This window comes from Hylobates moloch, unplaced genomic scaffold (genome assembly GCF_009828535.3).
Source record: "Hylobates moloch isolate HMO894 unplaced genomic scaffold, HMol_V3 SCAFFOLD_5, whole genome shotgun sequence".
In the NCBI taxonomy this organism is placed as follows: Eukaryota; Metazoa; Chordata; class Mammalia; order Primates; family Hylobatidae; genus Hylobates; species Hylobates moloch.
This window is the reverse complement of record NW_026652280.1, coordinates 28,538,648-28,564,332: the sequence shown is the minus strand read 5'-3', so window position 1 is coordinate 28,564,332 and position 25,685 is coordinate 28,538,648. Positions and strand designations below refer to the sequence as shown.

The 25,685-nt window shown below is 37.2% G+C and overlaps 1 protein-coding gene across 2 annotated transcripts in view; it reads left to right on the top strand.

The window, feature by feature from the left end:
• SMAD4 (SMAD family member 4) overlaps positions 1-25,311 on the top strand; it is a 52,563-nt gene extending 27,252 nt beyond the window's left edge. Inside the window, exons 9-13 of one of the 2 annotated variants that reach the window (XR_004248077.2) lie at positions 5,607-5,790; positions 7,194-7,362; positions 16,710-16,848; positions 17,379-17,491; positions 18,328-18,431. Coding sequence is in view for 1 of the 2 variants with exons in the window: in XM_032152266.2 (XP_032008157.1) it covers positions 5,607-5,790; positions 7,194-7,362; positions 16,710-16,848; positions 18,328-18,539 (704 nt within the window). In the remaining variant the exon portion in view is untranslated. Of the gene's footprint in view, positions 1-5,606; positions 5,791-7,193; positions 7,363-16,709; positions 16,849-17,378; positions 17,492-18,327 lie in introns of both variants that reach the window. The other variant, XM_032152266.2, reaches the window with a different exon arrangement.
• The last annotated feature ends 374 nt before the right edge of the window (positions 25,312-25,685 follow it).

The following is a 25,685-nucleotide window of genomic DNA, read 5'->3' as shown; positions in this document are numbered from 1 at the left end:
TTCTCTAGCCTCATCTCTTGATGCTTTAACCTAGGTATATCATCCCTCTGCTTTTTTCTCGTCCTCTATATTATCTATTCCACAACAAATTAACCCAAACTTAGCAAATTGAAACAATAACAATTTATTATATCACTTAGTTTCTATAGGTGGGGATCTACATATGGCTTAGCTGGGTGGTTTCGGCTCAGGATCTCATGAGGTTGCACTAAAGTTGTCAGCTGGGGCTGCCATCATCTGAAGGCTTTTTCAGAGGCTAAAGGAATCACTTTCAGGGTGGTTTACTGACATATCTGGCAAGTTAGTTTTCTTTTTGGCAGGAGGCTCCAGTTTCTCTTCTTGTGGATTTCTCTGTAGAGCTGCTTGAATATCCTTATAATATGACAGCTAACGAGTGATCAGGAGAGAGTAAAACAGAGCCTCGGTGTCTTTTAATACTTAGCTTCAGAAGTTGCATCATCATTATCTGTAAGAGTCCATGTTATGTGGGAGGGGACTACACAAGGATGTGAATATCAGGAGGTGAGAATCATTGGGGGTCATCATGAATGCTGGGTCCCATGCACCTCTATCCTCCCAAATGTAGTGAACTCTTTGAAGATCCAGCTCAAGTACACTACTGATGGGAAGTTCCCTGCTACCTAGTACTTTATAATCGTACTAAATTATAGCTACTAGTTTACATGTCTGCTATCCTTCCTTAATGTAGAAAAGAAACCAAAGTTTAAAAATTTGTGTAGGTATATGGTTAATGTAGGTCCTTAAGGTCTGATTAAGAAATGCTAAAATATTCTACCATAGATTTAGAATTATTTAAACAGGAAATATATCTTTGAATCTTTTATATGTGTAAAAATCATCAATAATATATAGTAAATTTATTTTGAGAAATTATTTTTGAAGATACATAAATGTTTTAGGAAATAGATGATATAATTGTAGAAAATGAAAATAATAAAGATTGGTCGTAATTACCTTGATGTTAAAGATTTCAGGTAGGCAACATACTTGGTGATTCCATGTGTTGTCTTTGGAAAAGTTTAATCACCTCATTTCTTTTTTACCAACTTACTGTTTCTACTTTTTCTTAAAGCTGAGATATATTCATCAAATTGAATATTGATTGCAAATTAAAGTGAAAGATTTCTTCAGTGTCTGAGGTTATTTTGTTCAAATTCACAAATGGATTCGAAACCCACAAATTTCCAACTTTAGGTGTGTTTTAGACTTTGGAGAGTACCTTTTTGTATTCATAAAAGATTCTCACAGGGCATCTCATTCAGATCTAAATAATAAAGGTAATAATTCATAATGAGTCACTTAGGTGCTTTAAGCAAATCTTTACACTTTATTTGGAATGACTTTATTTTTATTTAAAATAATGAAGATAGGCAGAGCACTTTGGCTTACTCCTATAATCCCAGCACCCTCAGAGGCCCAGGCCAGGGGATCGCTTGAGCCTAGGAGTTTGAGACCAGCTTGGGCAACATAACGAGACCCCGTCTCTACAAAAAAGTACCAAATAATTAGCCAGACATGGTGGTGTGCATCTGTAGTCCCGGCTACTCTAGAGGCTGAGGTGAGAGAATCACTTGAGTCGGGGGGTTCAAGGTTGTAGTGAGCCATGATTGCATCATTGCATTCCAGCCTGGGTCTCAAGAAAATACATAATGATTCTGAAAACAAAAAATTGAAGATAATACCTTGGAGACTTAAATCTTTCATTATAATTTAACAACATTTATTTGATAAGACTGTGCTTTATAATTTCCCCATTACAAAAAATATTTAGATAAGTTTTTTCATTGTAAAAAATTTTTTTTGTTAACTCAGTTTTTTAAAATCTTTTCTTTGGCCAGTGATGAGCAGTTTTGGGCTCCATGAGACTGGCTTAACTTCACTAATTTAGGAGCAAAAAATATAAAAATATCAAAGTTACCACATAACTGTCTTATTCCCTTTCAAATGAGTTGGGGCATTCAGAAAGCCCACTCTGTGTTGAATAATTCCAGCCTTCTGTTGATGCTAGTTTTGAGAACTGCAGAGTTGTCATTATATGGCATTAGTCCTTGGGGGCAAAAGAGTGAAGAGATTCTAGAAAAGTTTAATAGGTGTTTTCCTGTTACCGTCCCCTGTTTTTAAAATAAGAATGATCCCTTCTGACTGTTTAGCAAATTGAGATTGGAGTAAGAAAGTTTTTCACATAGTGTTTTGTATCTCAGTACTGCCAGATTTGCTGGGACTCACTTAGATTAGCTCTAGACTTCTCTGTCCTCATAAGTGGTAGTCCCCTTACCTTTGCTTTCCTAGGCCTTTTTAAATCACTGATCGGTAGTGCCACTCACCTATGCCCATTTCTTTTCATTCTCATAAAACATTTCTTCCCAGTACTAGCGTGTCAACTCAAACTAAACCTGTTCAGAGTGCAGCTTTAGATAACCATTGTTATTTTATGGTATCTGAACTATTAAGACAAAAACAATTACTTTGGTGAGTAGGAAATAATAAAGTAAGGTTTAGGTGCAGTTGTGGGTGTTGTAAATAATGATGATAAGACTATATTTTTCAGGCCCGGTGTGGGCTCACACCTGTAATCCCAACACATTGGGAGGGCAAGGCAGGAGGATCACTTGAGCCCAGGAATTCAAGACCAGCTTGGGTATCATAGGACCCAACCCCATCTCTACAAAAAATTTAAAAAATTAGCCTGGCATGGTGGCCTGCATCTGTATTCCCAGCTACTTGGAAGGCTGAGGTGAGAGGATAGCTTGGGCCCGGGATAGCTTAGGATAGCTTGGGCTGCAGTGAGCTGTAATCGTGCCATTGCACTCTAGCTTGGGCAAGAGAGTGAGACCCCCATCTCCCTCCTCCTCCCAAAAAACATATTTTTCTTAAACGTGGAGGCTATAAAACTCCCATCCCCCCACCGTTGACTAACAGAAAAAACGTTGCTTACTATGGAACTTTGCTTCTGGTTAGTATCCTTCAGTATAAACCAGGAAATGTATGTACTTGGATCTCTTTTTTTTTTTTTTTTTTTTTTTTTTGAGACGGGGTCTCACTCTGTCACCACACTGGAGTGCAGTGGCACCATCTCGGCTCACTGCAACCTCTGCCTCCCAGGTTCAGGCGATTCTTCTGCCTCAGCTTCCCGAGTAGTTGGGACCACAGGTGTGCGCCACCATGCCCAGCTAAATTTTTGTATTTTTAGTAGAGATGGGGTTTCACCATGTTGGCCAGGATGGTCATGATCTCTTGACCTCGTGATCTGCCCGTCTTGGCCTCCCAAAGTGCTGGGATTACAGGCGTGATCCACCATGTCTGGCCCTCATTTTCTTTTTACCTAGCTTTATAAATACTTGTTTAAAACAAAATTTAACATTTGGACTGATTGTGTAAAGATCACTTTTAAGTGTTGTTACTGTTTTTTTGTTGTGTTTTTTTTGGCCGCCAAAACATTGGGTAATTGTTGTCTTAGACAATCTCTGTAGTTTTGGTTTAACCAGTGTACCTATCAGTTGTTTGCTGAAGCTTCTTGTCCATAGCATAATGTGATACCTTCACATTACATTTTCTATAGACAGTATTTTTTTTTGTTTTTTAATTTTTGAGATGGGGTCTCACTCTGTGGCCTGGGCTGGAGTGCAGTGGCACTCTCATGGCTCACTGCAGCCCTGACCTCCCAGACTTAGGTGATTCTCCCATCTCAGCCTCCTGCGTAGCTGGGACTACAGATGGACACAACCATGCCCAGCCAATTTTTCTATTTTTCGTAGAGACGCAGTTTCGCCATGTTTCCCAGGCTGGCCTTGAACTCCTGGGCTCAAGTGATCTGCCCATCTTGGCCTCCCAAAGTGCTGGGTTTATAGGCATGAGCCACCATGCCGGGCTGAAAATAATTTCATAAATACTTCAAAACTGGCTTTTTAAGACACTCAGTGAAGACACTTAGTGTATCACTGGTTTTTATGTTCTAATCATAATGAAATATATTTAAACAAATATTTATCTTTGTGACGAGTTCATTAGAGTGACATGGCAAAACATTGGAGTTTTTAAGTTTTTGAATTATCCAGTCTTCATGTGATCTGTTTTGGTAACTCCTCATTGCATTGGAAAGTATTTTATTGCTTGGCAGCATTTTGAAAAGTAATTAGGGTACATAGCTTTTACAAGTTGTTTTCTTTTTTAAAAAATTTTAAGCATCAATCATACTTCATTTTAGGTTTTTTTTTTTTCCGTAAGATCTGGGTTTCTTTTTTGTCATTCTAAGTAACTTTGTTGAAAGTAAGATTGTTGAAAGTTTTATTGCTTCAAATTATAGTTTAAAGTTCATAAACAGCATATTGAGATACAGATAAATCTTTGTTTTAAATATGTCGAACCCATTTCCACCCTAGGGTCTTTGCTTTTGCTTCCTCTCTGAAATCTGTTCAGTGTTCACATAGATAAAAGGTTATTCAGGTCTCATCTTTTCAGATGGGATGTCCCCTACCATCCAGTCTGAAGTGTTCTTCCCAGTCATCTGCTGTTCCATGCCCTGTTTTATTTTCTTCACAGTGTTCATTGTTATCTGAGTTATTTTGTTTGTTTGCTTATTTGTCTGCCCCTGCACCTCTGTGAGAACAGGGACTGTAGCTGTTTTGTTTCCTACTGTGTATGCAGTGCCCAGAAAGATCCCTAGATACTCTGCAGATATCTGTTAAATGAGTTAAAACAGGAAAGCCAAATAATTTTTATGTATTTGGGCTTGATGTAATAATTGTTGTGTACAAATAAAAATTAGAAGTACTTGATCAGTTGTCTTTGCAAACCAAAGTAGCACCTCTTTTTTCCCAGTGATTTAGAATTATATATTATTGTTCAAATGAATACACTAAATACATCTTCAAAGTTAAAATTGTGGTAGTTAACATGACCTGACTTCACTAAAAATATCTTTTGCTATAGCATAGATGGGACAAATGACCTACCCAAGAGACAGTTGAGAATCTGTGTGTACAACAACTGTGTGATTAGAGTATAATTAACCATAACTCAGGGATGGGATAGCTGACTTGCTTATGCACTTTCTCTCAATTAGGGAATCTATAAAAACATGTCATGAATCGATGTTATTCAAGGACGGTTCCCTGGAATACATCTTAGGGTCAGTGTGTTTTTAAAAAATAAAAGTTGAGACTACATAGAGAATATGTGTAGTCAAATGAAACATCATGGTAAAATAATTTATTTTAGATTCTGATTATTTCTGTTCTTTAAATTCTCAGTTGACCTGGTCCTTTGAGGTAAGAACCAAATTCCAGATTTTAAAAAATGACTTTTAGAACTTGAGGATAAGTTGTAATTGGAAATTAAAAAAAAAAAAACAAATTACTTTAGGGTTTTAAGAACAGTGCTAGGTACTGAGCTAGAAAATAGAAGACATGGAAATTCCTACCTTTTAATGCGTTATGTTATTTTAATCCAGTTGTTTTGGGTGCATTACATTTCCCTCTCCCCTCCCTTCACCCTTTCTTTTAGCAAAAACTGTGTTGTGGAGTGCAAGTGAAAGCCTTATATCTTTCTCTCATGGGAGGATGTTCTTTCCCATTTATTTCCTATAGCTCCTGAGTATTGGTGTTCCATTGCTTACTTTGAAATGGATGTTCAGGTAGGAGAGACATTTAAGGTTCCTTCAAGCTGCCCTATTGTTACTGTTGATGGATACGTGGACCCTTCTGGAGGAGATCGCTTTTGTTTGGGTCAACTCTCCAATGTCCACAGGACAGAAGCCATTGAGAGAGCAAGGTATTGATTGTATAGTCAGATAGTTACTTTAAAAATTGAGCATAGTACATTGTCTTTTATTCAAGGTTACGTTTTCCCATGTACATTATATGTGTTCTTAAATATAAATAAAGGAATAAAGGTCATGTTGAAAATTCAGAATTTGTAAGCACTCCATCTTAATTGTCGATGTTTTTGTTGTTTAACATATAATGATAAAAGATAGCCTTTTTTATGTTAGTAGGTTTCTATGTTTCGAATAGTAAGTATACCTTTTGGAATTCAGCTTGAAAATTTTATTTTCTGTGATCATACATTTCTACAAATTACTGAAAGGAAGTAATATTAAATGAGAACATGTTTCTGAAAGTTTTACTTATAATGTTAAAAAAATTGTTAATAAAAGCGAAATGGTTAAGTAAATTATGATAAATTTTTCCTTTTTTTGTATAGTCATTAAAATGTTTAAAAGTTTATATAATGAGGCTGGGTGTGGTGCCTCACACCTATAATCCCAGCACTTTGGGAGGCGGAGTCGGGCAGATCACTTGAGGTCAGGAGTTCGAGACCAGCCTGGCCAACATGGTGAAACCCTATCTCTACCAAAAATTAGCCATATGTGGTGGTGCACACCTGTAATCCCAGCTACTCAGGAGGCTGAGACAGGAGAATTGCTTGAACCCGGGAGGTGGAGGTTGCAGTGAGCTGAGATCGTGCCACTGCACCCCAGCCTGGGCGACAGAGCGAGACTCCATTTCAAAAAAAAAAAAAAAGTTTATATAATGAAATGGAAATGCTTACAATGAAATATTACAGGAACATACCATTTTAGCTACTGTATGATCTCAGCTTTTTAAGGATATGTGTGCTAAGGAACATAATCTTGGCTCTATCACTTGCTGTGTGACTTTGGCAAATTACCTAACCTCTAAGCCAATTCTGGCTAATAGAATTTTCTGTGATGAAGAAAATGATTTATATTTGCACTGTCCAGTTCAGTAGCCACTAGCCACATGTAGCTATTGAGCACTTAAATTATAGCTCACATGATTGACTAATCAGATTTCTAATTAGTTTTAATTTAATTTAAATAGTCACATGTGGCTAGTGGCTATCAATTTGGACAGTATGCCTTAGTTTCCTTATCTAAAAAAATGAGAATAATAGTACTCATTGAGTTGTAAGGGTTTAATGAGAATTCATACTACATGCTCCTGACACATAGTAAGTGTTGTAAATATGTGCATCATTATTAGATATGAACAGGAAAAAAAGGAAATACACAAAAATGTTAATAGCTATCTTTTGGTTTTATATGATCTTTATTTTTAATTTTTCAATATTAAGCATGCTATGCAATCTGAACTAAAATTTAATTTAAAATACTTATCAAGATAAAATGTAATTTCTTTTTTCTTCCTAAGGTTGCACATAGGCAAAGGTGTGCAGTTGGAATGTAAAGGTGAAGGTGATGTTTGGGTCAGGTGCCTTAGCGACCACGCGGTCTTTGTACAGAGTTACTACTTAGACAGAGAAGCTGGGCGTGCACCTGGAGATGCTGTTCATAAGATCTACCCAAGTGCATATATAAAGGTTAGTTACAATTTTATTTGAATATTTTAGACTTGAAGCTCTATTTGTTCTCAAAAGAATTGAAATCCGGGTGGAAGGAATGGAAAAATGTTTTATGTATTAAATAATAAGAAATTGTGTTTAAGTATAAAATCACATTTTCTGAGGGCATTTATTGACATTATCAGTAATCTAGTTTTATGATTGCCAATTTGTTACATGTTTTATTTTTTATTTTATTTATTTATTTATTTTTGAGACAGAGTCTTGCTCTCGTTGCCCAGGCTGGAGTGCAGTGGCATGATCTCGGCTCACTGCAACCTGCGCCTCCCGGGTTCAAGCAATTCTCATGCCTCAGCCTCCCAAGTAGCTGGGATTACAGGCATATGCTACTGTGCCTGGCAATTTTTTGTATTTTTAGTAGAGACAGGGTTTCACCATGTTGGCCAGGCTGGTCTCGAACTCCTGACCTTAAGTGATCCGCCCAACTTGGCCTCCCAAAGTGCTGGGATTACAGGCGTGAGCCACTGCGCCAGGCCTGTTACATGTTTTAGAGTAATACAAAGGCTCTTGAAAATAGTGAAGCCTCCAAAGTTGTATTCCTGTAACTTGAAATTTGTAAGAATCAGACTCTGGACTTTCATCTTAGCCAATCTTCAGGATTTTATGGAAGGGAATTCTAAAATTAATAGCTTTTCAAATTAAGAACCTGATAAGCCTGAAATATTTTTCACTAGTTATATATTCAACCTATTTGAATTTTACTTTGTAATATAACCTGTTTTTGAAAGAGAAAGACAGTTGTAATTAGATAGCCTAAATATATTTTTAATTTTGCGTCATCCTCAACATTTTCAGTGATTGTAAATTGGTGGAATTAACTGTATCTCATAAGTTATTACCAGGAAGTTGCTTAGGATAAAAATAATGTAGCCCCTTAGCATCTATAAAAATGGAATTGCCTGATTGCCTTACAACAGCAAACCCAGTTTCTCATTTCCAGTTACAGTTCAGTTAAAGAATATTGGAATTTTTTTATATGACACTTTAAAACATACCAAGTATAGAGAAAATAACCGCATGTACCTATCATCCAGCTGCCACAATTATCAGCACTTTACCAATCTTTAATGTGTTTCTCCCCCAACTTTTTTTTCCTGGAGTCGTTGAAAGCCAATTCCAAACAGCATAGTCACTCATAAAATATTTCTGCGTGAGTAACTCATAAAATACTCCTGTGTAACTCTCAAGTCTATACAGACTTCTGAAAAACATAATCGCAGTGCTATTTATTACACTTAATAAATTAGCATCAGTTCCCTGTTAAAATTTTCAACAATAGAGCATCAGTTATACTTTTAGTCTGTTAGAACAATAGAATAAAACAATAAAGTATTACATTTATTGATAGGATATCCATGTGTATAGAAAAGTTAGTTATTAAACAATACATAAGGCCTGATTTAGTGGCTCATGCCTGTAATCTTAGCACTTTTGGAGGTCAAGGTTGGAGGATTGCTTGAGGCCAGGAATTCAAGACCAACGTGAGCCACAAAGTGATACTCCCCATCTCTACAAAAAAATTAAAAAATTAGCTGGGTGTGGTGGTGCATGCCTGTAGTTTTAGCTACTTGGGAGGCTGAGATGGGAGCATTGCTTGAGCCCAGGAGTTCAAGGCTGCGGAGAGCCATGATCATGCCACTGTGCTCCAGACTAGGTAATAGAGTGAGACCCTTTCTCAAAAATAAGTAAATGAATAGACAACACATAGACTATGATCCCATTTTTGTTAAATGATATCATGATATTTGTATTTGTTTATATGTACCCATAAGTCTAGAGTGGTATGTATAATGGAATTGTCTCTGTGAGGTGGAAATTATTTGTATTTTGCAGTTTTTTTCCACAAGTAATTTTTGTATTGGTTATTTATGCTTTATTATTATTATTTTTGAGACAGAGTCTTGCTCTGTCACCCTGGCTAGAGTACATTGGTGCCATCTTGGCTCACTGCAACCTCTGCTTCCAGGGTTTAAGTGATTCTCATGCCTTAGGCTCTCCGGTAGCTGGGATTACAGGTGTGCGCCACCACGGCTAGCTAATTTTTGTATTTAGTAGAGATGGGGTTTCACCATGTTGGCCGGGCTGGTCTCGAACTCCTGACCTCAAGTGATCAGCCCAACTTGGCTCCCAAAGTGCGAGGATTGCAGGTATAAGCCACTACGCCTGGCTTTTTGTTATTATTTTTTAATGGCTTTGGATTTCCTTATGTGTTTTGTAGTCCATTTTGTATTTGTTGGCCAAGTTTGTTTTGAGAGAATTCACTCGTTTTATTTTCTATTTTTTCTTCCTTTCATTGCTTCACCCTATGTGGCAATTTTGCCTTACCCTGGCATCTGGGATTCACATCTCAGAACCAAATCTTATAAATTTAGGAAGTAGGGGGACTTTATCTCCTGAAGAAATTGAGTTCCATTCTGTAGGTATGCTTGGGGCTTAATTCCTGATTGCCTAGATTTCTCTGAAACTTTTCCCTGCCATGGGCAGATATTTTATTCCTAGGTGTACTTCTGAATTGGCTGTATTTTACCAGCACTTGATTTATGGGCAGGTGCCCAGTTGTAGCCCCCAGAGAGTTTGGCTGTTGTCTCTCTCCATATTATTCCAAGAAGTCAAATTCCTGTCCCCTACCCTTTGTTTATGGTCTTTGTATACCCCTAGTACCTCCTATCTTTAGTCTCTGCTTTCCACTGTGGGTTTTATTTATCATCAGTTTGGATGTGTGGATTGTTTCCATATGAATTTCATGATCAGTTTGGAGAGGATGACTATTTTAAATAGTTTTTCTGTTATTTGTATGTGGTTGGAGCAGAGAGAGAAGGTGATTATGTATACCCACTTACCCATCTTGACTGAGAAGTCTCTTGTGTTATTTATGTAATTTAAAGTGACTGGATAGAGAACTATGGTGTTGAATATATACTGTGTGCCAGATAGTATTTATAAACTTAATCAGATATGGAGTAGTATTTAAAACAATTGAGCTTAAATAATGTGGAGTCGTGCAAGTGTAATTTCTTGGATGTCAAATAAATATATTGTGACTTATTTATATTTTGGTACAGATGGCCTTTGAAAAGCCCCCAAGGTGTGAGACAAGTCATCACTTGATAAACCACTGTCTTGGACAGATCTTAATAGTGATCTCATACTTTTACCATGAACAGCAGATAAATATCTTGTTGGACAACATATTTGGAGTTAAAAAAAAATCTCATTTGGTTATATTAACTAAGATTTTAAAATAATTATTTCTGTTTACCAACTATATTACTGTTCTTCAGAAGAGTCTTACTAGTCAGAAAGAGACAGTTACAAGTACAGCCCCTATCCACAATTTCACTTTCCATGGCTTCAGGTATCCATAGTCAACCACAGTCCAAAAATATTAAATGAAAAATTCCAGAAACAATTCATAAGTTTTAAAATGTGCACTGTCCTGAGTAGATGATGAAATCTCACTCCATTCTGCTTGGGATGTAAAACCTTTTGCCCAGCATATCCATGCTGCCTGCACTACCCACCTGTTAGTCACTGAGTGGCGACCTCAGTTTTGAGATTGACTGTCATGGTCTCACAGTGCTTGTCATCCAGTAACCTTTATTTAGTTCATAATGGTCCCATAGTGCAAGGGTAATGATGCTGGGATATTGTTAACATTGTTCTGTTTTATTATTACCTGTTGTTGTTAATCTCTTACTATGCCTAATTTGTAAGTTAAACTTCATGATGAGGTATGTATGTATAGGAAAAAAACATAGTATATTGCACAGTACTATCTAAAGTTTCACGCATCCACTGGAAGTCTTGGAACATATCCCCCATGGATAAGGGAGGAATACTGTATACCTTAAAATTTAACCATTGGCATTTTCTTCATTCGTTTTTTGGGTAGCAGTAACTAAGGGATTTGTAAGTTATCAGATTTTCACAGGAGATGATATTATTGGGGTAAATTGTATGTAGATAACATGCATCCCTGGAAGGAGTGCCCACACTTCGAGTACACAAACATGCACGCATGCACATACACACACACACACACACACACACACACACACACACACACACATTCCCGTTTTTAATTAAAATGAGGAAAACAGACTTGGAGAGCAATAATTTCATTTTATAAGCCAAGAAGCTAGGACTAAATTGTGGTTTTTTTCCCCTTCTAAATTGACTTTTTTTCCTGCTTCTCTCATGACATAGTAGTCATTTTATACTTATGAAAATCTGATGTAATGAAATGACATTTTACAAGCTTTAAATGAAGCAAATGTTTGAATTCTCTTTAAGTGGCCTTGTTCTTTTGCTTTCAAAAGTAAAATCTGTTTTGTTTTGTGTTATTTAGCACTGGGCGTTTCGAGTTTTTAATAGCTTTATGAGATTTTGAGAGAGAATTCACATGACATACAAGTCACCCATTTAAATTGTACAATTCAATGATTGTTGGTATATTCACAACATTGTGCAGTGATTACTACTCTCAATTTTGGAGCATTTTCATGACTGTGGAAAAAAACTCCATATACCTTTTTAACTATCACCCCCAAATCTCCATTCCCATTAGCTCTAGACAATCACTATTCTACTGTCTCTGTCTCTGTAGATTGCCTATTCGGGGCATTTTATATAGAAGAGAATTATGTAATGTAGTCTTTTATGACTTGCTTCTTTTCACTAAGCATAATGTTTCAAGCTTCATCCATGTAGCACATATCAATACTTCACTCCTTTTTATGGCTGAATAGTGCTCCACACACATTGTGTTCGTCAGTTTATTCATTGATGGACTTGATTTCCACTTTTTGGCTATATTATGAAGGATACTGCCATGAACATTTGTGTATAAGTATTTCTGTGTTTTCATTTCTCCTGGGTACATACCTAAGAGTGGGATTGCTGGGTTGTAAGATAACTCTATGTAAACTTTTTGAGAAACTGACAGACTGTTTTACAAAATGGCTGCACCACTTTACATTCTCACTAGCAGGATGTGAGGGTTCCAATTTCTCTACATTCTCATCAGTACTTGTTATCTCTTTTAGCCATTGTAGTAGGTATGAAGTATATCTTATTATGGTAGTTTTGATTTGCAAACTTTCTCTGTTAATACTGAGTTGGGTTTGTTTTTGAACACATTTATTTTAGAGGAAAGGGTAGCAGATGTTTCTAAACCACTGGTGGCTAGGTCAGAGGGTATTATGAACCTCATTTAAATTTATTCCCAGTTACCACTCATTGTGATTCCCTAAGTCAGGTAGAACTTAGAATGTCCTTAGCACAATCTTATTTATGTTCAGGTGCATTTTTCATTCTGGATTACTGTTTCCTAATGTTAATTTAAGATTATATAGTATTGCATTTAAGCCTTGTCAAAGGAAAATGGCAAAATTTGACTCCTGGTTGTAAAAGACAGTATCCTAAAGATGTTGACAGTGATCTTTATGAGACACGCATATGGGTTTGTAATAAATTTAGAAAACATGGTTAAATAAAGCAGAAATTAGCTCAGGAGTGGTGGTCAGAAATGTTTTTTGGATCTGAGCCAAAAAGAATATTTAAAGCCTTTGATTACTTTGAATTGCCTTCGTCAACAATTTAGTCACATTATGAAAGGAAGACAGTAAGTAGCATTTCAATAATAGCTTTAATTTTTATCATCCAGTGTAACAAATGGAATCTGTTATGGTATCAGTTATCAATGGATTAGTTACAGTGTGTGAAGTCAGGAGGCAACGCAGGTTTTAGTTATTAGTGAACCAAACTGAATAATTTTAGGTCTTCTGATTTGAGTGCTATAATTACGTAAATAATCTGTGGAAGGGAGGTTTGCTGAGGTGCCCAACGAATCATTTTTACTACATCTGCAGATGTAAGTCATAAAGTTTAATCCATGTGGGTAACCTGTAATATGTGCTGCTGATGTTAGCATAGATTCAGGCTGAAACAATCCTAATTGCAGTTATTTACAACACATTGGAGAGAGCCTATGTGTGACATATTACTTGGTTATTTTTTTAAATGACTCATGGTGGGGGTGGGGGAGTGTTAATGTTAAAGGCATACTTGAATCTTGGAGATTATAATTAAGTTTTATTCCCTACTCCCAGATAACATTATATATATATATATACACCATACTTGGTTAGTGATGGTTAAAAAAAAAAGTGGTTGTAGAGACCTAAATGTAAAACACAAAACTATAAAACTTCTAGAAGATAATATAAGAGAAAAAGTGAGAACTTTTTTTTTGAGATGGAGTCTTGCTCTGTTGCCCAGGCTGGAGTGCAGTGGCGCCATCTTGGCTCACTGCAACCCCCGCCTCCCAGGTTTAAGGGATTCTCCTGTCTCAGCCTCCCAAGTATCTGGGATTACAAGCTTGCACCACCGTGCCTGGCTAATTTTTGCATTTTTAGTGGAGACAGGGTTTCACCATGTTGTCCAGGCTGGTCAGGAACTCCTGACCTCAAGTGATCTGCCTGCCTTGGCCTCCCAAAATGCTGGGATTACAGGCGAGAGCCACTGTGCCTGGCCAAGAGAAAAAGGGAGAACTTTTAAGATACAACATCAAAGGCATGATCCATGAAGGAAAGAATTGATAGGCCTGACTTCATTGAAATGAAACACTTCTGCTCTGTGAAAGACAGGGTCAGAGAATGAGAAGACTGGGTGAAAATATTTGCAAAAGACATCTAGTAAGGGACTGTTATCCAAAATTACAAAGAACTCTTAAAACTCAACAATAAAATAAACAATGCAGTTAAAAAATGGGCAGAATAGACTGGGCATAGTGATTGACTCCTATAATCGCAGCACTTTGGGAGGTCAAGGTAGGAGGATTGCTTGAGCCCAGGAGTTCAGGATCAGCCTGGGCAACAGCAAGACCTCATCTCTACCAAAAAAAAAAAAAATTAGCCAGGCATGGTGGCATGTGCCTGTAGTCCCGGCTAGTTGGGGGGCTGATGTAGGAGGGCCATTGAGCCCAGGTGTTCAAGACCAGCTTGGGCAACATAGCAAGACCCCATCTTAACAACAACAACAAAAAAAGGCAAAAGACGTGAACAAACATCTCACCAAAGAAGATACACATATGGCAAACAAGCATATGAAAAGGGGTTCAGCATCATAAATATGTACAAACCCATAGAATGTACAACACCAAGAGTGAACCCTTAACGTAAACTGGGTTTTGGGTGATAATGATGTGTCGGTGTAAATTTATTAATTGTAACAATTGTGCCACTGTAGTGGGGATGTTGATAGTGGGGGAAGGTTGTGTGTGGGGACAGGGACTCTGTACTTTCTGCTTAATTGCGCTGTGAACCTAAAACTGCTCTAAAAAGTAAAGTTCATTAATTTACTTCTTTAAAAATGTGGTTGTAGAGCTATTTACCTTTTCAAATGTTTGAGTCCCTGCTTTGTTCTGTACTGGGTAATGCCTTCCAAATGTCATAGCCTGGAAGTTCTGAAACGAATGGACTGTGAGAAATTTGAGGAAGTAGTGGTTTCACTTCTGGGTGTTGTGGGCTTTTTGATTTCTAGAACCTGACTTTGTCATGCTTTCTTTTAAATTTAAATTTTTTTGTGGAGATGGGGTTTTGGCTGGTCTTGAACTCCTGGGCTCAAGTGATCCTCCCACCTGAGCCTCCCAAAGTGCTGGGATTACAGGCATCTGCCACCATGCCTCTGTCATTGCTTTCTTTGCTAAAGTATTTTAGGACCTAATAGTCCAGGACATACATACATGTATGTTGGACAAATTCATATCTCTTCAAAGAATAGGGTAGTCTAAGTGTTGTCCTTCATTGGTGCTAATTGGGAAAGGTTTTTTGAGGAAATGGATACTGAGTAGAGAAATAGGAGTAAGTAGGAGTGCAATTTGTTATTTGGAGAGAGTATATTATTGTATGTTTTTGTGGTTCATGTAAATACCATGGTTGAAGATGATCAGAATTTTTTCAAGCATCTGAAAATTATGGTTTAAGTTCTAAAACTGTTGTTCATCAACTAATAAATTATGCATTCTCAGAATTCTCTTAAAGATTAATTATGCTTGCGTGTGTTGGGCCCCTCATGTACATAATGGGACTTTAAAAAATATTCATGTCCTTTTAGAATAGGGAGTATAGCCACATGGTTCAGAAATTAAAGTGATTTAAAAACAGTGGACATTGAGCAGCCTTGCTTCAGAACCTGTCCTTGTTCTGCTTTCCTGCAAATTCTTTTTGTGTAATCTTCCAATGCTTTTTAAAAATGCAAATAAGCAAATATTTTAGGAAGATTTTTTTCCCCAGAAAAAAAGGTGATGTGTGATTTATTATCTGTAATTTGTTGCATATTAAAAGAACATTCCAGTACTTTCATAAATATAAGGGTAGATATGGCAGCCCCTTCCTTGCTATGCCAGTTCTTCACTTGGTTGATAAAAGTAAAATTATTTATTAACTCCCTAACTCATCCTGAAAGATAAATGACTACAGGGGAGGCTAAAAACAAAATAAGTAACTGTATACTATGCCAAGTTTGCAACAACCTCATGAAAGTATATACACTTAGCATTCGCATTTTATAGATAAAAGAAACTCAACCCGTGTAATGAGCAGATATCAGTGATGGGATTTAAAACTGGCCTTTTTTTTCCTTAAAAATTATGAACATTTACAAAGAAATGTAGAGAGAAACTAATGAAATCCCATATACCCATCACACGGATTAAGTAGTTACAATTTTATATTTGTTTGATCTAGTCTTTTGTTGTTGTTGTTTCTTCTCAAGTATTTTAAAACAAGTCCTGGATATTATTTTGCTTCTATTTGCAAAAGTACGTGTCTCTGAAAAATGTTGATCTCTTATATAGCGACAGTGCCATTTTGTTAAACTCCTCCAAATAAGCAAGAATGGTAAGACAAAAAGTTGGCCAGGCGACCAAAGCTATCAACTCCAGCCTAAGGAAAATTCAGCAATTTGGTTATGAAAGGAGGAGGGGGACTTCTTAATTGTACATTTTACACAGATTTTCATAAGGACAGTAACAGCTGACCCACATCAAACTAGATAAAAGATACAGAGGCGTGTGGCAGCCAAAGCCATCATGATGTTGACATGATCTTCTTGGTGAGCTCCAAGCCACCTTTCGTAACTAGTTTTAGACCAATCACAATGTACATAAAAGTTTACATGTTTTAATTAATTCTTTTCATGTGAGAAGTATAATGAAACTGAGTTTTAAATAAGTCAGGCATTGGTTTTTGATGTATGGAATTTTTCTTTATGGACTCATAATACGAAATGTTTTTTCTTAAAAGGTCTTTGATTTGCGTCAGTGTCATCGACAGATGCAGCAACAGGCGGCCACTGCACAAGCTGCAGCAGCTGCCCAGGCAGCAGCCGTGGCAGGAAACATCCCTGGCCCGGGATCAGTAGGTGGAATAGCTCCAGCTATCAGTAAGTATGCTTTTGATTTTTTTTAAAGGTATAATCGTTGATATTTTTATCTTGATTTACTCAGTTGATTAGTTTCTTTGAGCAGTAATAGAAATTAAAGTTCTTTTTCCTGGGATGATAACATTTTTGAATTGGTAAAATCTGTTCTTCTGTAATAGTTGCTTTTTGCCTGTGACCCTGTTTGCATTCTTTTTGTATCAAAAATGGAGTATGGGATAAAGGAGAAAGGGGATGATTATTACATTATACTATTCCATCTCCTCCTTTTTTGTTGATGCTTATTATAATTCCTGCCTCACCAGCCCGGGTGGGTTGTAATCACTGAAGTGCTTGGCTTTATTCTAGTAAGGAAAGCATATTTCAATTTCAGAATTGGACACTTTTCCAATTTTTTTTTTAAAGTATGCTAAACATGGAGAGAAAACGTAAGTGAGGGTGGTATTTTGATAACTTGTAGACTTTTTTTTAATTTTAGGGTAAAATTGAACTGTGTGCCAGGTTTCACACTGATGGGGAATTTTTTACTGCAGAGTTAAACTCCTGACTATAGACTTTTATGATGGAAACACGTGGCACCCATCTTCCACGTCTGAAGGCATAACTAGTGATTCATTCAACCCCTGTTCTTAACCTCTTCAGTGTGGTAAGCAAATCACACTGGCTAAGAAAACTGCAGTGGCCCTGCAGGTTTCTCTACAGTACATGCAAATTCCTCCCATTAGTTTCATTGTAATATTGATGAATGCAGATGGACTATATGACTGTATGTTCTGACTGGAAAATTAGATGCAGTCTCCATTGTGACTTATGTTCAGGAGTTTACAATTTAGAGGTAGATTAGGCATATTCATTGAGAGAATTTGATTTTTTAAAATTTGGGGATCTAAACCATTGATTTGCTGGTTTCAGTGTTATAAACATGCTTTTACTGAAGAATCCAGAACTATTATTAAATTTCATATTCTCATCAGTTGCCACCACTGAGTAATAGTGTATTACTCTGTTACACTTTGAAATTGAGAGAGACTTCATCTTGGTCATCTAAGAGGTCTTAGTGGAACTAAGAATATTAACTGCTTCATTATTAGTTATGTCTTATTCTGAACTAGGCTGTTTAGACAGTAATGTTTTTAGAAGCAACCTGTGGACACGCACTACCTCTTAAAAACAAGTTGTTTCTTATCCCTTCACCTCCACTTCTAAAGAGAAAAATAGGTGAGGTGTTGGTGGATTGTGGTAATTTACTTCATAATTGGTTGTAGCTAGAAGACACATGTGGAATGTAAAGTTACTTAACCAAAAGTGTTCAGCTTGTTGATAAAGTTTAGATCTACTATTACTTCTTGGCACTTTAGCAGAGAAGTTATATGCTGAGGAGAATGAAATACAGAAAGCTGGTCACTTGATTAATTTAGAATGTAGGGAGGATGGGAAGAGATCACCCTGTCCCTCTGATGTCTTCCAAATCTTTTCTGTTAGGTCTGTCAGCTGCTGCAGGAATTGGTGTTGATGACCTTCGTCGCTTATGCATACTCAGGATGAGTTTTGTGAAAGGCTGGGGACCGGATTACCCAAGACAGAGCATCAAAGAAACACCTTGCTGGATTGAAATTCACTTACACCGGGCCCTCCAGCTCCTAGACGAAGTACTTCACACCATGCCGATTGCAGACCCACAGCCTTTAGACTGAGGTCTTTTACCTTTGGGGCCCTTAACCTTATCAGGATGGTGGACTACAAAATACAATCCTGTTTATAATCTGAAGATATATTTCACTTTTGTTCTGCTTTATCTTTTCATAAAGGGTTGAAAATGTGTTTGCTGCCTTGCTCCTAGCAGACAGAAACTGGATTAAAACAATTTTTTTTTTTCCTGTTCAGAACTTTTCAGGCATGGCTCAGAGCTTGAAGATTAGGAGAAACACATTTTTATTAATTCTTCACCTGTTATGTATGAAGGAATCATTCCAGTGCTAAAAAATTTAGCCCTTTAAAACGTCTTAGAGCCTTTTATCTGCAGAACATCGATATGTATATCATTCTACAGAATAAATCCAGTATTGCTGATTTTAAAGGCAGAGAAGTTCTCAAAGTTAATTCACCTATGTTATTTTGTGTACAAGTTGTTATTGTTGAACATACTTCAAAAATAATGTGCCATGTGGGTGAGTTAATTTTACCAAGAGTAACTTTACTCTGTGTTTAAAAAGTAAGTTAATAATGTATTGTAATCTTTCATCCAAAATATTTTTTGCAAGTTATATTAGTGAAGATGATTTCAATTCAGATTGTCTTGCAACTTCAGTTTTATTTTTGCCAAGGCAAAAAACTCTCTCATCTGTGTGTGTATTGAGAATCCCTTAAAATTACCAGACAAAAAAAGTCATTTAAAATTATATTTGTTATTCCTAATGGATGACTCTTTATGAGGAAGTATACTTTTCCCCTGTTAAACAGTAGTTGTATTCTTTGTATTTCTAGGCACAAGGTTGGTTGCTAAGAAGCCTATAAGAGGAATTTCCTTTCCTTCATTCATAGGGAAAGGTTTTGTATTTTTTAAAACACTAAAAGCAGTGTCACTCTACGTAATGTCTCACTGTTCTGCAAAGGCGGCAGTGCTTAAACTAAATAATGAATAAACTGAATATTTTGGAAACTGCTAAATTCTATGTTAAATACTGTGCAGAATAATGGAAACATTACAGTTCATAATAGGTAGTTTGGATATTTTTGTACTTGATTTGATGTGACTTTTTTTGGTATAATGTTTAAATCATGTATGTTATGATATTGTTTAAAATTCAGTTTTTGTATCTTGGGGCAAGACTGCAAACTTTTTTATATCTTTTGGTTATTCTAAGCCCTTCGACATCAATGATCATATCAATTGGCAGTGACTTTGTATAGAGAATTTAAGTAGAAAAGTTGCAGATGTATTGACTGTACCACAGACACAATATGTATGCTTTTTACCTAGCTGGTAGCATAAATAAAACTGAATCTCAACATACAAAGTTGAATTCTAGGTTTGATTTTTAAGATTTTTTTTTTTCTTTTGCACTTTTGAGTCCAATCTCAGTGGTGAGGTACCTTCTACTAAATGACAGGCAACAGCCAGTTCTATTGGGCAGCTTTGTTTTTTTCCCTCACACTCTACCAGGACTTCCCCATGGACATTGTGTATCATGTGTAGAGTTGGTTTTTTTTTTGCATTTTTATTTTACTATAGCAGAAATAGGCCTGATTGTCCACAAGATGATAAATAGATTGTCTACAGGATAAACAGTATGAAATAAAATCAAGGATTATCTTTCAGATGCTTTTACTTTTGCCTGGAGGACTTTTAGCTATAGAAACACTTGTGTGATGATAGTCCTCCTTATATTGCCTGGAATGAACACAGCTTCTACTGCCTTGCTCAGAAGGTCTTTTAAATAGACCATCCTAGAAACCACTGAGTTTGCTTATTTCTGTGATTTAAACATAGATCTTGATCCAAGCTATATGACTTTTGTCTTTAAATAGCTTATCTACCAACTCATTTGTACTCTTGATTACTTACAGATTCTTTCAGTAAAAACCTAACTTTCTTCTGTAAAAGTTTGGTGATTTAAGTTTTATTGGCAGTTTTATAAAAAGACATCTTCTCTAGAAAGTGCTAACTTTAGGTCCATTTAACTGTGAATGAGGAATAGGAGTGAGTTTTAGAATAACAGATTTTTAAAAATCCAGATGATTTGATTAAAACCTTAATCATACATTGACATAATTCATTGCTTCTTCTTTTTTTTTTTTTGAGATGGAGTCTTGCTGTGTTGCCCGGGCAGGAGTGCAGTGGTATGATCTCAGCTCACTGCAACCTCTGCCTCCCGGGTTCAACTGATTCTCCTGCCTCAGCCTCCCTGGTAGCTGGGATTACAGGTGCCCGCCACCATGCCTGGCTAATTTTTGTAGTTTTAGTAGAGACGGGGTTTCGCCTGTTGGCCAGGCTGGTCTTGAACTCCTGACCTCAAGTGATCCGCCCACTTTGGCCTCCCCAAGTGCTGGGATTACAGGCGTGAGCCACTGTACCTGGCCTCATTGTTCCCTTTTCTACTTTAAGGAATGTTTTCATGTTTAATCATCTGGGGAAAGTATGTGGAAAATATTTGTTAAGAAGTATCTCTTTGGAGCCAAGCCACCTGTCTTGGTTTCTTTCTACTAAGAGCCATAAAGTATAGAAATACTTCTAGTTGTTAAGTGCTTATATTTGTACCTAGATTTAGTCACATGCTTTTGAGAAAACATCTAGTATGTTATGATCAGCTATTCCTGAGAACTTGGTTGTTAATCTATATTTCTATTTCTTAGTGGTAGTCATCTTTGATGAATAAGACTAAAGATTCTCACAGGTTTAAAATTTTATGCCTACTTTAAGGGTAAAATTATGAGGTTATGGTTCTGGGTGGGTTTTCTCTAGCTAATTCATATCTCAAAGACTCTCAAAATGTTGAATTTCAGTGCAAGCTGAATGAGAGATGAGCCATGTACACCCACCGTAAGACCTCATTCCATGTTTGTCCAGTGCCTTTCAGTGCATTATCAAAGGGAATCCTTCATGGTGTTGCCTTTATTTTCCGGGGAGTAGATCATGGGATATAGTCTATCTCATTTTTAATAGTTTACCGCCCCTGGTATACAAAGATAATGACAATAAATCACTGCCATATAACCTTGCTTTTTCCAGAAATATGGCTCTTTTGTATTGCTGTAACCACTAAATAGGTTGCCTATCCTATTCCTCCTGCGAACAGTGCAGATTTACAGGTTGCATGGTCTGGCTTAAGGAGAGCCATACTTGAGACATCCAGGTAAACAACTCATATTAGCTGTGCTGCATTTCAGACTTAAAATCCATTTTTGTGGGGCAGGGTGTGGTGTGTAAAGGGGGGTGTTTGTAATACAAGTTTTGAAGGCAAAATAAAATGTCCTGTCTCCCAGATGATATACATCTTATTATTTTTAAAGTTTATTGCTAATTGTAGGAAGGTGAGTTGCAGGTATCTTTGACTGTGGTCATCTGAGGAAGGAAAATTTTACATTTTGCTATAATGCTCCTTAAGTGTCTATGGAGGTTAAAGAATAAAATGGTCAAGAAATGTTTCTGTGCCTGGTTTGATGGTAACTGGTTAATAGTTACTCACTATTTTTTGCAGAGTCACATTAGTTCACACCCTTTCTGAGAGCCTTTTGGGAGAAGCAGTTTTATTCTCAGTGGAACAGAGTTCTTTTTGTTGATAATTTCTAGTTTGCTCCCTTCATTATTGCCAACTTTATTGGCATTTTATTTAATGATAGCAGATTGGGAAAATGGTAAATTTAGGTTACGGAGGTAAATGAGTATATGAAAGCAATTACCTCTAAAGCCAGTTAACAATTATTTTGTAGGTGGGGTACACTCAGCTTAACGTAATGCATTTTTTTTTTTTCCGTAAAGGCAGAATCCATCTTGTTGCAGATAGCTATCTAAATAATCTTATATTTTCTTTTGCAAAGACTATAGAGAATAGGCTGTGACAATCTTGTGCAAGCCTTTCCATTTTTTTCCCTGATAACTAAGTAATTTCTTTGAACATACCAAGAAGTACGTAAAAAGTCCATGGCTTTATTCATCCACAAAGCTGCATCCTAGGACCAGCCTTATCCCTAGCAGTTGTCCCAGTGCTGCTAGGTTGCTTATCTTGTTTATCTGGAATCACCATGGAATGAAATTTTCGACATCATCCAGAATTGCCTTATTTAAGCAGTAAAACGTTTTAATTTTTAGCCTTTTTTTGGTGGAGTTATTTAATACGTATATCAGGATATACTAGATGGTAACATTTCTTTTTGTGCTTGGCTATCTTTGTGGACTTCAGGGGCTTCTAAAACAGGCAGGACTGTGTTGCCTTTACTAAATGGCCTCAGACAGCTATGGTTTTGAATTTTTAGTTTTTTTTTTTAACCCGCTTCTCGCCTCCTGGTCGCTTCCCTCTCTGACATTCATATGTGAGTGTTAGTGTTCTCCTTTTAGCATTTTCTTCTTCTCTTTCTGATTCTTTATTTCTGACTGCTTAGGCAAGGAAACCAGATAACCAAACTTACTAGAACGTTCTTTAAAACGTAAGTACAAACTCTGGGACAGGACCCAAGACACTTTCCTGTGAAGTGCTGAAAAAGACCTCATTGCATTGGCATTTGATATCAGTTTGATGTAGCTTAGAGTGCTTCCTGATTCCTGCTGAGTTTCAGGTAGTTGAGATAGAGAGAAGTGAGTCATATTCATATTTTCCCCCTTAGAATAATATTTTGAAAGGTTTCATTGCTTCCACTTGAATGCTGCTCTTACAAAAATTGGGGTTACAGGGGTTACTAAATTAGCATCAGTAGCCAGAGGCAATACCATTGCCTGGAGGACACCAGCAAACAACACACCACAAAACAAACCTTGGGAAACTAAGGCCATTTGTTTTGTTTTGGTGTCTCCTTTGAAGCCCTGCCTTCTGGCCTTACTCCTGTACAGATATTTTTGACCTATAGGTGCCTTTATGAGAATTGAGGGTCTGACATCCTGCCCCAAGGAGTAGCTAAAGTAATTGCTAGAGTTTTCAGGGATTTTAACATCAGACTTGAATGAATGAATGAAACTTTTTGTCCTTTTTTTTTTTTTTTTTAATGTAGTAAGAACTAAGGAAAACCTTTGGTGAAGACAATCATTTCTCTCTGTTGATGTGATACTTTTCACACCGTTTATTTAAATGCTTTCTCAATAGGTCCAGAGCCAGTCAGTGTTCTTGTTCAACCTGAAAGTAATGGCTCTGGGTTGGGCCAGACAGTTGCACTCTCTAGTTTGCCCTCTGCCACGAATTTGATGTGTGACCTTTGGGCAAGTAATTTATCTTCTCTGGGCCTTAGTTGCCTCATCTGTAAAATGAGGGAGTTGGAGTAGATTAATTATTCCAGCTCTGAAATTCTAAGTGACCTTGGCTACTTTGCAGCAGTTTTGGATTTCTTCCTTATCTTTGTTCTGCTGTTTGAGGGGACTTTTTACTTATTTCCATGTTATTCAAAGGAGACTAGGCTTGATATTTTATTACTGTTCTTTTATGGACAAAAGGTTACATAGTATGCCCTGAAGACTTAATTTTAACCAAAGGCCTAGCACTACCTTAGGGGCTGCAGTAAACACTGAAACACACACACACACACACACACACACACACACACACACACCCCTGAGAGGGAAAACTAGGGGCTGCAATAAACACTGAAACACACACATACACACACACACACCCCGAGAGGGAAAAACACACACACACACACACACACACACACACACACACACACACCCACACACACCCCTGAGAGGGAAAAGCCTTCATTTTTTTCTGGTCAGAGTTTATTAAGGCTTTCGAGTCATGACATTCTAGCTTTTGAGTTGGTGTGTGTGATACCACCCTCCTAAGTGGTGTGTGCTTGTAATTTTTTTTTTTTTCAGTGAAAATGGATTGAAAACCTGTTGTTAATGCCTAGTGATATTATGCTGTAAACAAGGAGATTCACCTGAACCGCATCAATTAAACTGGTTTATATGACTTAAGAAAACAATACCAGTAGATGATTATTAACTTTATTCTTGGCTCTTTTTAGGTCCGTTTTGATTAAGTGACTTTTGGCTGGATCATTCAGAGCTCTCTTTTAGCCTACCCTTGGATGAGTACAATTAATGAACTTCATATTTTCAAGGACCTGGGAGCCTTCCTTGGGCTGGGTTGAGGGTGGGGGGGGGGTTGGGGAGTCCTGGTAGAGACCAGCTTTGTGGTAGCTGGAGAGGAAGGGATGAAACCAGATGCTGTTGCAAAGGCTGCTTGTCATTGATAGAAGGACTCATGGGCTTGGATTGATTAAGACTAAACATGGAGTTGGTAGACTTTCGTCAAGTATTGAGTTCTGTTCAATGCATTGGACGTGATTTAAGGGAAAAGTGAATGCTTATAGATGATGAAAACCTGGTGGGCTGCAGAGCCCAGTTTAGAAGAAGTGAGTTGGGGGCTGGGGACAGATTTGGTGGTGGTTATTTCCCAACTGTTTCCTCCGCTAAATTCAGAGGAATGCAGCTATGCCAGAAGCCAGAGAAGAGCCACTCTTAGCTTCTGCTTTTGGGACAACTGGTCAGTTGAAAGTCCCAGGAGTTCCTTTGTGGCTTTCTGTATACTTTTGCCTGGTTAAAGTCTGTGGCTAAAAAATAGTTGAACCTTTCTTGAGAACTCTGTAACAAAGTATGTTTTTGATTAAAAGAGAAAGCCAACTAAATCATGTGCTCATTCTTTTTCTTAAGCTTGTGCATGTCTTGGATCTGGAAAGGGTTTCTAATCACTTAGAGAATTTTCAAACTTTAGGTCATTTTCCTTTATTGTCTTGTGGCCACTGAAATGGGAAATGTGACATTTAAAATATGACCCTGGAATAACTGTCCCCATTCTTTTCTCATTTTTAAAAGGAGAAGGTGGAGTGATGGTGATCAGAGAGATGGGTGTTAGGGGATTATAAGAACCAGGATGCTTAAAGGAGAGGTACAAATTGGAAATTGGAGACCCTTTCATTGCCCAGCTAAGGGATAAGGAAAGCTGTTTCTCTCCCATTTGCCTTCTCTCTGAAATAGGGGTCAATGGGAGGGGAGTGGTGGTCAGGTAAGTAGATTCTGTGGCAAAGGCTTGTATATAACATGCACATCAACATTTTATTTCTAAGCTTGCTGACATGAGTTTCGGAGAGTTTATAGGGCTAAGAGATTTGTTCTCACCTGTTTGCTAACC